General features: G+C 38.3%; 1 protein-coding gene across 1 annotated transcript in view; it reads left to right on the forward strand.

The window, feature by feature from the left end:
* LOC116216425 (uncharacterized) overlaps positions 1 to 13809 on the forward strand; it is a 69344-nt gene extending 55535 nt beyond the window's left edge. Inside the window, exon 3 of the mRNA XM_085220287.1 lies at positions 11736 to 13809. Coding sequence (XP_085076413.1) covers positions 11736 to 11781 — 46 coding nt within the window. The 3' untranslated portion in view covers positions 11782 to 13809. The remainder of the gene's footprint in view (positions 1 to 11735) is intronic.
* Positions 13810 to 14165: the final 356 nt, after the last annotated feature.

Consider the following 14165-nt stretch of genomic DNA (forward strand, 5'->3'; position numbering starts at 1 on the left):
CTGATGGGCTGCTCTAGCAGTATCTATGTTCTGTTACATAATTTGATTTTCTTTAAACTCACCTGGCTGGGGGTTATGCTGAAGGAGCTGAGAGAGAAGACACCTTGAGCTCACTTATAAAGTGCACAAAAATAGTGCAGTCTGCATGGAGAGATTTAGGAGGATACTGAGGAGTCTGATTGGTATGTAGAGGCTATTCCCAGTAACGTGATATCTTTGCATGTGCATTACACAAGCTTTTGAAAAGGAAGTTATGAGAGAAAGCGAAGGAACCACATACATAATGAAACTATATTATGAGTGATGAAAGTACTACTTAGCCTGTGGGCCTTCCTTTCTCCAGGAGCTGTTTAAGCTTCTTTCTTTAGTTTCTTTGTATCTGTATTCTGCAATCGGCCCTTGTTTCATTTCCTTGACTGTCCAGAAAACTCTTCCCTTGTTGGTGACTCAGAATGTTTCCCATGTGAGCAGTATCACTGTACTCGTGCTGGTGACTTACTAAGACAGTATGTTGGCCAGAACCAGCCCAGTGCCAGTGCATACCCAAAGATATCGAGGCTGGGTAGAGGTAGAAAAGCCAGAAGAATTAGGAGAGGGATACAGTGGATCTTAGGAGAAATTAAGATATTCCTGAGGCAACAGAAGAATGATGAACGCAACTGTTTCCCTGATGATTTCTGCCTCCCTGAGTATACCTACTTCACTACTTCAGTAGTGTCCAACTCACTTTCCTGGACAAAATGCGGCCATTTGCCCATTCTCCCTATACTTTCCAGACCTTATGCATACCTCTCCTTTAATTCTTCAGAAACTGAATGAAGCCATATTTCTCTAATTTTACTCTTTCTATATTATCCAAAGATACTCACAAGGGCCAGTATGGTTGGGACAGTAGGATTGCATTTCAGCTCTTCCAGCAGGCAACCAATTGATAACAGGTGTTTTGCAATTTTGTAGTTAATTTTCAAGAAGGTATCGAAGCCAGTATTTTGCCTCAGAAATATGAATTGTTACATCATGGTGCTGCACCGAATGTATTTTCTTAATGTAGAAGAGCTTTACATGATGAACAAGGTGTTTCCTGGTAAAGGAAGGTGTTTCTTCATAAAGGAATGTGTAAAGGCCAGCAGGGACGGAGAGGTGATTGTTCCCCTCTACTCTGCTCTTGTGAGTCCCCATCTGGAGTACTGTGTTGAGGTCTGGAGCCCCCACTATAAGAAAGACAGGGAGTTGTTGGAGAGGGTCCAGAGGAGAGCCACAAAGATGATCAGGGACTGGAGCACCTCCCTTACAAAGACAGGCTGAGGGAGCTGGGTTTGTTCAGCCTGGACAAAAGAAGGCTGCGGGGTGACCTCATTGCTGCCTTTCAGTACCTAAAGGAGCCTACAAACAGGAGGGGAATCAACTCTTTGAAAGGGTAGATAATAGCAGGACAAGGGGAAATGGTTTTAAATTGAGGGAGAAAAGATTTAGGTTGGATGTCAGGGAAGTTCTTTACTTTGAGAGTGGTGAGGTGCTGGAACAGGCTGCCCAGAGAGGTTGTGGATGCCTCATGCCTAGAGGTGTTCAAGGCCATGTTGGATGGGGCCCTGGGCAGCCTGGTCTGGTATTAAATGGGGAGGTTGGTGACCCTGCCTGTGGCAGAGGGGTTGGAAATTCATTATCCTTGAGGTCCATTCCAACCCTGGCCATTCTGTGATTCTGTGTTTAAGGTTTGCTGATGAGTGTAAAGTTTGGCTTTCTTGAAACATGACCAGCTCTGGTTTAAAATAGCTCTGTATTGAGAAAAGAGGACAAAAGTTAAAAGACTTATTTATTAAGAAACTGATTTGTAGTTGAAGGAATTTTAGAATTATTTGGAGGCATAAAGCATGGGATGAAACCTACAATAGAATACTAGTAATTTACATTGAAACAAAATATTTAGTAAAACCCATCAACCATATCCATTGTACCAGCCTTATCTTTTAGTGACTTTTTGTCCCTGAAGGAAGGTTGACTCAGAGACAGTAGTGCAGGATCGGTATGAAATTGTTAATGAACGGTTAGTTAAGCTGTGAAATGTGCTCTCAAGCAAAAGGAACATATTCAAGCAAAAGAACATATTCTATCAACATTTTCTGGTAGCCCACATCACCCACATCCTCTGCAAGTGAGAGGCAATAGGTAACAAAGATGATAAAAGTGTTTGTATGTGTTCTCTGGAGCTGAAAGGCCAAGATTAGGTTATTAATTCCAGAAAACTCCTAAATGTTACCATTTGCTCTGCAACCTAGGGGAGTCCCTCTGCCCCTTTACCCATCCCCTCTTTTTAAAGTGCACATAAGTAGTTGTGAACAAAATCTTCTTTGTTGTATGATATCTGAGTTACTCCAGAAGGACAGCACTTTCCCATGTTTGTTCTGATTATCTCACTGTACTCATGGGAACAAAAGATTGTTCTTGCATTTGACTGAGCACAGGGAGGTTGGAAGGTGCTCAGTGCTGTTCAGTGGAAGTCTATTGCAGAAGACAGATTGAATAGTTTTGGATATTTTACAAGTGCAACAAATTTGATGTCATCTTTATACCATTCTGTGCTTTCTTCCACGTATCATGCCAGTTTTAGAAGTTGGTAAAATGCTTGGATATCTTTGTCTGTGTGTGATCCTTGGTCATTCCTAACAATATTTTAGGGATGCGAGGGAGTGAATACTCAGTGATACCTGAAGTGAGGCCAATTTTGCCTGGAAAAGATTATGACTAGACTTCTCTACAGGCTTTTTTTCCTACTGGTAGTTTCTGGGACTTTTCCTGGAAAGTTGTTCTCTATGGCTCACTGTGTATGGCAAGCTTTCTCTGAAATTCCCATCTGGCACTTTCAGGAGCAAAGCTAGCTTTCTAGTTCATCTCACTACTCCCACAGAGAAAAGATTTCAGAGGAGAACCGAGTTGCAGATAGAATTGCAAGGGAGTCCCTTTTCTTAATTACGCAGTGAGTAGTCAAGATTTTCTGTGCTTTGGTAGTGGGTACAAAAGCTTCCCGCAGTCACATCGGGAGATCCTACACTCCTGCTCTGGGATGTGGAGAAGGCAACTTTTTCTTCTATTGGCTCCATTTGCAAAGTGTTAGCCTTTCACATGGAGGTCTTTGTAGCTGTGCTTTTGATTAAACCTGCCCCTATTTCTGCAAATTTGTTCAAGCGGTGAAGATGCTGGCTGACTCTTTCCAATTGTTCTCCAAGTAGCTAACACAGTGTGGCTGATCAAAGAAGGACTTACTCATGTGAAGTATGAAAATCTGTTTATTCCTAAGAACTGGTAGACACATTCTGAAGTCATGTACAGTGCAAGTTCTTAGGAATGATCAGAGATTTTTGCAGTGCTAGGTAGAGCTTGCCAGGTAATGAACTGCCTAATATCAATTAGGGCAGTGTTCCTTTGCAGTGGAGTACTTATTCCTTTAATCTCAATAGTTCATTGCATTGTTTTTTCACTGCTTATTTCATGAAACTGAGGAGAAGGAGAGCATTTCGTTCTTTGAAGGCTTCAATCTAGACCCAAGTTTCTCCAGGCAACACTGGTGCGAGTAAAATCATGTCTAGTCTTGAAATGAAGTTCCATTTTCTGCCTTATTGTTTTTTTTAATGCTCATTTTTTTTCTCTTTGGTGATGAAGCTACTGTTAAAATTCCTGTACGTGCAAGAAAAGAGAATATCAGAGTTGAGATTCAGTCTTCTGTATTTTTTATTTTTTTCCATTTTCATATTTTTCACATAGAAATTGGTCTCTGATTTAGATTATGACAAGATACATTGATAGGCACCCACAGGAAACTATTAATACAGATCTTTTCCTATGGCTCTATCTAACTCATGTCTCCTTAAAATAGGAGGAGTAAGTAATAATTTCACATGAATTAGTGTCTGAGGTATGAGGATTTAGTAGAAACTGTTTTTTATCTCAAGATGCAGCGTAGAGATATGGGAAGGAAGTGGGATGTCAAGTGAGAAACTTCTACATCTGATTCAGTTACAAGTCCAGATATGAATTTCAGTGCTTGTCTGAATCTTCATTTCATCCCTAACACAAGACAAAGACATAACTGGACTTGTGAATTAAAGAATACATACTATATAATGTGTGTCTGTTGAATTGCAGATACAAAAAATTCCCCCTTCAAAGAAACTATCCAAAGAAAAGAATGTTAGTTGCACTACTTCAATATAAACAAAAGATGTCACTATCAGATACAAAAAGAGTTGAGCTAATTAAAGATTGGTCTGAAACTGTTCAGATCATGCCATCATGAAACAATAATGAATATTTTTTGGTTTCTTTCTTTATACAAAGGGAAACCACTGAAGACAATCTATGAAACTACTCTGTCTGAAAAAAAACCCAAATTCTGACTTATGTAGCTCCTTTCTTAATAGGAATACTTAAAGAAATGCTTCCAGATTCCTGTAAATGCCCCCACATTTCACACTCATCATATCATGTGAAGTTCTTGACCCTAAAGAAGATGCAGGGTGATTCATCAAACCAAAATGAAAGAAGAATATGGAGAATAGAAAGTTTGTGGATTACGAAGGCAAAACATAATATAGAGTAGAACAAAAGGGGAAGTTTGCAATGCAGTAGATGTTGGAGGAAAGAAAGCACCAAAGGAATATATTATCTCCCAATTTCCTTGATATTTCAATAGGGTTACATTAAGTATCTTAGAAAGATGTCTAGTACCTTATGCACATCAATTGTCATGGTTCTATTGAGGTCAAACTCCTATTGCCTTTTTAGAAAGGAGAGCTATATTGATGCATTATAATCCGACAAAATTGTAGGGGAGTGCTTTCCTAGGAGCGTAATTACCAGGACAGCTGCATCGGCAGGCATATCCAGACTCTTTCCATGTCCAGTTCCATTTGCATATCCTGCTCTCCTGTTCTGGGTTACCTCTGCCAGAAACATTCTGGACTAGATCTGAAAATCCTTGCCTGGGCCAACTTTTCTCTTCCTGCTTTCCTTAGGAGTGGTAGAGCGGAACGTTGTACTTTGGTTCTCCTTAGTCTTACTGAGATCAGCTGGTATATCAGCCAAAGGAAGTGTGCATACCTGATTACTCTTTATCCCTGCTTCCGTGTCTGCCTAGTCATCCTGTGATGCTCTTGTTCATACTTTTCAATGTTCTCTTTGTTTTTGTTTTTGTTTTCCTTTTTCCTTTTTCTGTTGTGTGAGCGCAGTGTTTCATAGAAGAGGTAGTTCAAGGGAAGAAATTCATTGTCCCTCTGTTAGTCTCTTGGGAAATCTGTTCAATGCTCAGTTCAGCTGGAGACACATTCATTTCTCTGTGAGTTCCTTCTGCTCTGGAAAACTTCTCCCTTCAAGGGAAAATCCAACTTCAGCTACAAGTGGGGAGTCCCAGACAGCTGGACAAGGGGAGAGAGGGGTGTAAAGGACATAGGAATTGCTTCAGAGAAACAAAAACATCTGTGGAGACAATCTTCTGTGCATGCCAGTAGACATAACTGGGTCTTTGGAGACCTGTAGACTAAACCTATTACTTGTTCCATGTTGAAACTGGCTATCTTTGTCCCACACCCTGGCAACAGCGAGTTTGGAAAGTTGGTGAAAGCAAGCTGTGGAAAATGATGGGAATTTTTGCCTGATAAAACATTGGGAAAAAGCTGACTGAACCTGTCAGGATCCAGCCAAATGAAGGAGCAATAGAGCAGGCCTCTAATGTTTGCAGAATGAAAAAAATAATACTCAAATAATTCAGGCATATTTGTCGGGGTGTAGAAATTTTATCTACCACATTGATTCACGAGCTAGTTGGTAGGGAATATACTTGTATGTGTGTGAATACAGGGGCAGGTATGGCACAGTGGGAAGTCTATTGTGTAGCTCAACTGCTGATGAATATATTTACAAGTCGAATCTATTCTTTCAATATTTATTTTCAGGACCAATTTTGATTATTGTTATTGTACCAATGACTTAATAGGTCAGGAGAACATTGTCCTACGCTGTGTTTAGGATGTAAATTTAAGAATACATTTGCATCCATTTAGATAATTTGTCTTGTGACAACAACTCAAAGAAAGTCTTTGGAACCTCGACTTTGAACCTATCCAAACTAATGGAAATTTTACTATTTCTTTCATAGGATCTTTCAACCAGATTATCACTTTCTTTTTGAATGATAATAGAAGTGTTAGTGGTTTGATCTTACTAAGGATGAAAGACAAGATAGACTATAGTGGTTTTATTTTTTTCCCATCTTAAGAAAACTGTTAGATAGGTGACAGCAGAAAATGAATTTAAGAGATATTCCAAGTGTTGATAAAAACATCAATCAATTCTGGGTCTCGTAAGAACTTCCTTGAAAGATGAGAAGCACAGTCCTTTTTTCTCTTCCTTCTCTTGGCATCTCCTTCAAAGAACCAACTGTGTCACTCAGCAGAGTGTAGTGTTACATTAATTATAGCATGCCATATAGCATGTAATGAGAGCTAACTGATTCATTTAGCTTCAGGAAAAAATCTCAAAGTCAAATTACTTTTGTTTCTGAAGAAGTGTGCATAATGTGTAGAATTTGTATTTCTTAAGTGATTTCTATCATTGCCTAATTTTCTATCATCCCTAAATGTTTTTACATCTTTCTTTGTATAGTAAGTGGTTATATGAAATATTTACAGATGCTCTTTTGTTGCCAATTCACCTTTTTATTTTCCAGCAATTGTAGGACATTTTTCTGTAGTTTTTATTGATGCTGTTCTAAAATGAAAAGCCTTTTTGCAGTCACGCAAGAGCATAATCACATCACCTGATAAACATTATATTCCAGTAATTGCACATGTATCTGTGTCACTGCAATGAACTGGGTGCTGAGGTATAAAAAAAGTATTTTTAAAATATCTGCTTAGATGCACAGGAGAACTCTGTGTTTGTTCTGTGTTTGTTTGTTGTTTATTTGCCTTACTGTGGTGCTTAGACTGAAAATGTGTTGTGCCTGGAAATTACAGTAATATTTATTTGCACAAGTCTGTATGTAATGCTTCACCATTTCACTGAGTTATTTACATTATATTCATTTTATTTGCCTTTGGTAGAATAAGGAAATTATTGATGGATCTAATACTGTAATTAAGTATGATTAAATTGTACATTTTTGTACACAATCATTTGAATTATGCAAGCATTTACAAACTTCGGTCAGTCTAGCTTAGAAGCAAATTTATTTTGGAAAATGTATAATTTATTGACGTGTTAGGGGTCAGTAGTATTAAGAGTACCAGAGCATCAGTGCAAGGATAACACAGCTGTTGTTTTTTCACTTATCTATTCATTTACATGTATTTCAGGAGCCACAAAACCCGTTGCTATCATCACTGTCCTCTCAGAGCTTTATAATCTATGAGCAACTCAAAGAGACAAGAGAGGTACAGCTGCTACAGCTAGTAGTGTAGAGTGTATGCTATAGCATAATTTTTTAGTACTCACAACAAAGAAACATTTTAAAGGAAAATATGAAGGAACACATAATAGGACAGAAGAAAATCTCAAAATGTAACAGGTGGCTGTTCCACAGGCAGCAGATGCGTTGAGGGCTATACTGTAACAGATCCTACAAACAGAAGACTAGTAGCGTTCTATTTGTAATGATAGAAAGCCAAGAGTAAGAGCAGAGAGGTCACAAGAAAGGAGGTTAAATCAATACATCAAGGTATAAAGTTCATTTTGGCTGAAACATCTGTATGGTGCAGGATGGTTTTGCTAAAGCCGGGAAAAGAAGATTATTGCTAGCATTGAGATGATGCATGATGAGAAACAAAACATTTATAGCTGGATGAACAGAAAAATGTTTTATTTAAGGCTGTTATTCAGAAAGTATCTACAAGATTTCCTTGTAGCCTTGCATGAGGATCAAGAGAGAAATTCAAGCTGAACATGATGCTGCCTTTATGGGCCCAATTGATTGTCAGGACGGTGATGTTTCCACTGTAAAGGAAAAAAAAAAAGAGCAGGTGGGAGATTACTGGGGGAGGATGATTAACCATAATAAGCTTACACTGATGATTTCACATCCACTGTGAGCTGTCAGGAGGACAAGCTGCATGGTTAGTTAAGTGAAAATGATTCATGGCTAGAATGGAAACGTGGATTTGTAAGCTGTGAGTATGAAGGTGTTAAGCGCACTGAGGGACTAATTAGAAAAAAAGGAGTGGGAGAGAAAGGAGCCAAAATGAACACTGTTTCTCTTTTAGTGCTGGAGGGCATTGAAGATGTTCTCCAAACCGTTTGTGAGCTGCTGAAGAGGTGGAGAGAATGGAGACTGAAGCTAACGAATGCCAAACTTTCAGAAATAGACAGCAGTTGTGTCAAGATGTGGCAGACCAAGAATGAGATGATTGCAGTGCTGCAGTTGTAAGGTTCAGTTAAGAAGTCACTAGAGAGTTGAGTTGAATTCAGTTGCCAGGAACTGAACTGGAGGAGGTCTAAGATGTAAATTATAAAATCAGCTTTAGGCAGTTTTTCTCACATGTTCAACAAACTTGGAGTATCTGAAATCATTAGCTAAATTTACTTGCTAAGTTAAACCTTATTGCAAAATAATTCAGTAAGTACGAGCTCTTCCATTTTCCAATATCAAGCCTGCAGAAAATAGCTATAGAAGTCTAGTAGTATAGTATGAATTAGTCAGAAGAAAGTAAATACATGTAAGGTTAAAAAACAGGTAGCTGTTTCGGTAAAAGTACAAAACAAAACAACCTCACTGATGCAATGCTAATTTGTTGAAACAAATCCAAACTAATGAAAGAAAATGGTATAATTGGTAGAGTGCAGAAAAATGTAGTTTAAAATCAAGAGGGAGAGCTATGACAACACTGCACTGATTTTATAGAGAAAAATTTGCTGTTCATATTTGCATCAATTTCTTCTATGCTGATTTTGGCCATAATTTTAGGACTTTTGCCTCATTGATAAAAATATATTTACCTAATGAATCTTATTCCAACAGAGATGAAAGGAGAAAAAGCTATGGAAGTGGCAGATTTAAAGACAGTGTAAGAGCAAGGTTATTTGTGTTGGGAGGAGAAACAAACAGTCATGAAAGAAATGTTACGGAAAAAAGAGAAAGGGAGTGATGCAAGGAGGTGTAAAATAGACCAAGAACCGGGAGAGGGAAGGATCATGGTAGTGGGAGAAGATGTTAAATGGGGAAAGCAGGAATAAAATTCCTACGTGTTAGGTGAGAAAAGGAAAGAAAAACCGTGAGCAACTGAAAGCAAGCTAAAGTGGGGAAGAATATCACAGTGTATTTAGTCAGTTATCACTTGAAAGAAATTGGTGGCTTCTGGTATGATTTAGCACATATTCTGATACATCTGTACAGAGCTCTCAACCAGGAAGGAGACACATTCTGTTGGACATTACATTCTGGTTTTTACCTTAACACTTTTGCCCTGCTTGGATTTTTCCAGTTTAATCAATCTCTCTTCCCATCATCTTCTTTTTAATAATAAATTCTTGCTCTAAGTTTACATTTCCCTTTTTCTTTTATGAAGACTAACGTTTTCATATGAGAAACAGTGTCGAAAGACTTTAGTTGCTCTGGATTGTTTGTCTGCTCTCCAGATCTCATCTTACTAATCTACCCTCTTACATTAGAAAGTTCCTCTGATGGTTACAAGAATGAGTGATCCTTCTACACTGAAACAGAGTGAAGTTACCTTTCATGGTTTCTTTCTAAAATGGTACCAGGAAGCTACTGTTAGTATGGATTCACCCTACTTCAGTCCTTTAAATTTTGTCTCTATTGATTGCAGTAGAAGATTTTTTTTTAATTTTATTTTATTTACTTCCTTATTCAGATAAAAAGTCTTTTGGAAATTATGAGAAGGTTTGTTTGAATGTGGACTGAAGAATAAATGGATAGATTTAAATGATGAAATGAAACTTGGAAATACTTGGAACGCTGCAGGACAACAAAACCAAACCAAATTTTTTAAAGGTCTAATTGGAATGCACCCAAAACTAGTGAAACTTCAGTCAGGAGCAAAGGGTGAGAAAGGCTTTGGGAAGTTCCAGCAAAAGCTGAGATTTGGTTAAGATTAACTTTCAATTTCCCCCACCCACATGTGTCATCTGATATTCAAAAATATTCAGAGAAAAGAGAAACTGTATGGAAAATTATAGTTTCAGCAACATTTCCTAGCCTTAATTTTAGGACTAAGATTAAATAAGAAAATTTAGTCTCATTATTTCTCTAAGAAAGGCTGCAGCATAGAGAAAGAAAAATTTCTTAGAAAACTGGCATTTAAATGACGAAGCAGTAAAACCTGTTATTCTTTTTCCTCATTTCTGCATAAAACTGTTCACTCATTTATAAGAGTGTCTATCTGATCTTGCTTTGCAAACAAAATGCATTCCTACTGCAACGATCTTAAATTCAGCTTAAGCAGATGAAGGAGGGTAAAGAGGGAGGAAATAGTGCTATCCTCATTTTCCTGAGGTGCAATTTTTAGCATGATCACTGTATATGTTTACTCTGTAGACTTCAGTAGAGTAAATATATATCAAAGGTAGCTTTAAATAAAGAATTCTACTTTCATGATGTCAATCAGACTTATAAAAGTCTTAACGTGCTCCAGCTATGCTACTTTTGCCTCTGAACTAATTCAAATGAAGCTCTGAAGTGTAGACCTACCCAAATGCAGGAAATTACCCTGAGGTTTCTGAATCTTAAACCCAGTATCTTTGCTAACACCCTTCCTGTCTTCCAATAAGAAAAAAGTCAGGATATAAGAACTGGGAGGAGAGCTAAGAACATGAAATTAATCTTCCCACATATCTTACAGAATTTATTTACTTAATTAATTGAGAGCTCAACACTTTTAGCAAAAGGAAAAATTATGGGAAGAAAAATCTGTGATAATCTAGAATATCTTAAAGGATTTATCAAAGACTACAGGGAAAATCACAACAATTGATGAATAGAAGTAGATGTAGTACTAAGTTCAAAACTCAGATCTCTGGCTCTGTGTCTTGACCCCTGATGACTGAAAGGAAGGGATGAATGTTAGAGAGCTGATGTACAAAGGAAACAGACCATTTAGATATAGACTGAATATGTCGGTTTACAGAGCTGGATGAGTAAAAGATGGCACGTAATAGTGAGACTGAGCTGAAGATGTTTGTCTGGACTGTGTGAAAGATGTTAGGGAGAAAGGCTTAAAGTTTTGCCTGTGGTGTCTTTGAAACATTGGCAGACACCATTGTGAAATACAGAAACGGAGTATTCACTAGGATGGCAGAGCTAAAAAACAGATTTGAGAGAGGCCAAGGCTAGCAGCAAGCAGCTACTATCCTTCCCCAGTTGGATTTTGGTTACACGCAGTCTCTCAGGGCACCTGTTTGAGTGCTTAACCACCCTCCACCGCCTGATCAAATGTGAGCCTCTACAGGGCTGTGTTGGGTGCTGGAGAAAGACACAATTGTTTAAATTTAAAAGGATTCTCTTTGGAGGCTTTCTTTGGCTTTGCAGAAACGCACAACCAAATTCAATAAAAACGCTGTTGATTTTGGTGAAAGCAGAGTTAATCTTACGCTCTGTGGTTTTAAAAATTCTGCCCATGGATGACAATTGAAACTACACTGAATATTAACTGTAATGGAAAAAATGCATAAGTACTAATATTTGAGACTGGGAGTTACAACTTGTAATTTAGTAATGTGATGTTCTTCTGTAGGTGCCAGACCTGTTTTCTCACCTCAGTGCTGCATACCCAAGAGTGACACCCTGCCTTTCTTGTCAAAGAGTGTCTCAGGGAATCACAAAACAATGAAACAATAATTTGAATGTCACAAGCACACAACAAGCATGCAAAGCATGTAACAGATTTCCAGCTGAACAGCAACCCAAGGCTGGTAAGTAAAATTTATAGTTGAAGCAGTACATTTCAGGTCCTAGGCATAATCTGTAATTTAGCACTTTGCTAAATTACAGATTAACTGCTGGGATGTGCTATAGCTTCTTTAAGGTTTGCCTATCCAGACTTCTTTACTGAGGTGTCAGTGATATAGAGGTGGTGTGTTTTGAGGTCAAACTTCAGTCCTGGTGCTCGGATGCAACTAAAATGTGTACCTGATCTCAGGAACTGGGAAGTTTTCCCTCTGTTTCTTAATCCGGAGGTAACTTCAAGGGTGTTTTTCATTTCCAAGAAGTGTCATTCTTCTGACTTTGCTGCTGCCTGTGTAATTCACAATTTCTCCTGCATTTTTCTGTTGAAATAGCAGCCTTCTCTCTGGTCAGCCATTAAGCTAACACTGGGATATGGTCACTGAAGGTTCACTGCAGCCTAAAAAGAGATCGGTGTCTGATGCAAAGAAGAGACAAATATTAATTCAAACGTGGCTCTAGTCTGAAGACATCATGGAAGAATTTCACCTTCTGTTGGGATAACTGACATCACCACTTGGATTTATGACACGAGAAGATTGTTTTTCCCTGGTTTTATCTCTGTTCATCTTATAATCGTGACCAACTAAAGAAGAAAATGTTTTATTTCTGTGTGAGAATGATCAGTCTTTTGCAGCAAGAACTTACGCAATTTAACTCAGTTATAAATGCCCTGTGCTTTTGTCCTACAGTGTATTCCAGTCACCCTGAAAAGAATGAGTTTGCATAGGAAATATTAAGGGTCATAATATCATCTTCTGGAGAAAAAAAATTCAAGAAAGAAAAAAGTCATCTTGATTGAAATTACTGATGATGACCAACATGAAGCCCCACTTCACAGTATAGAACTGCCCCTGAGATGTTAATTTTGAATTCATAGAGCTGAACAATACTTTTGCTGAGCTCTATGGGCAGTAGATGCTACTGTACATAAAAGACTTTGAGTCAATTGTAGAAAGTAAGAACAGTTGTGCCTGGTCAGACTGGATGTTCTTCTAGTCCTTTTCCAGTGATGGCATCCCTCCCAAATGCCTAGGAGGGAATAAAGAAGTAAGGTGAGACTATAGTACAGCTTCTCCAGAATATTCTTCTAGTATTCAGTAATGTGCAGCTCAGGGACTTCCATTGTCAAAGCTCTATGTGGGAGTTTTGAAGGCAGACATAAGTAAATGCAGCCCCTTTTATTGAAGGTCTATTTCAAATTTCTTCTAAGAGCAGAAATATACTGAATTTACAGCACGGACTGGATATAGCTCCTGTTTCTCAAGAGTCAGTGTTCTACCTTGTTGGTTTTCATAGAATCATAGAATCATTCAGGTTAGAAAAGACCTTAAAAATCATTGAGTCCAACCATGACCTAACCATACTACCCTTGCAGAATGGAAGAATATATTAATGCTTTTGCTTGTATTCTAAAAGAAACCCCAGTCAGAGTGAATGAACTAAAAGAGATTTACATATTTCAGAGTGCATTCTGCTACTACAAAAACTGTCCACCAAAACATCAGCTGGAAATGCTTTTCTTCTGTATGATCACTCCTGTGAGTGTATAGTTATGTATAAGTGGCCTCAGAGAGGAGAGGATAGTGGAGACAGTGGAACAGCTGCTATCTCTTTGTTTGCTGTGTGAACAGTTTTTCCCTTGAGCTTCTTGGAATTGATATTTCAAGTAGAATGAGATACTGTCACCTGAATCAACATCAGCTCACTACTCAGGTGTAATTCATACCAACAGAGAAAGCAGAAATTTGTCTTGAGAAAGTCACAGAAACAAGAACCACCCAGGGTATTTGTATCCCAATATCAACAGCTTCCACTATCTTTCCTTTCTATATCCTTTCCAATAAAGCCTCTCCTGAAAGAGTGATGTGTTTCTCTGCTTCCTGTTATACTGTAGGGTCAACATATTTGATACAGTTGCTAGCCTTTTGCAAATCAGGATCATTATGGTTGGAGAAGACTACTAAGATCATTTAGTTCACCCATCAAATACCTGTCATAGTCCTCCTGACTCCAAGAGGTGGAATGAAGTTAAATCTAAACACTTCCACCAGATTCGTGTGCCGGGTTCATGAATTTCTTCAGATTTGGAAAATCTGCATCTGTTTCTTAACTCTGGGATTTCAGGCATGTTTTCTAGGCACTGAATCTCTGGAGCCACATCCAGGAGAAGGGATCTTGTAGTCCAGTTGCCCAGGGTCATTTATGAAAGTAGTTTTGT

Source organism: Meleagris gallopavo, chromosome 3, assembly GCF_905368555.1.
Source record: "Meleagris gallopavo chromosome 3, MGAL_WU_HG_1.1, whole genome shotgun sequence".
NCBI lineage: Eukaryota > Metazoa > Chordata > Aves > Galliformes > Phasianidae > Meleagris > Meleagris gallopavo.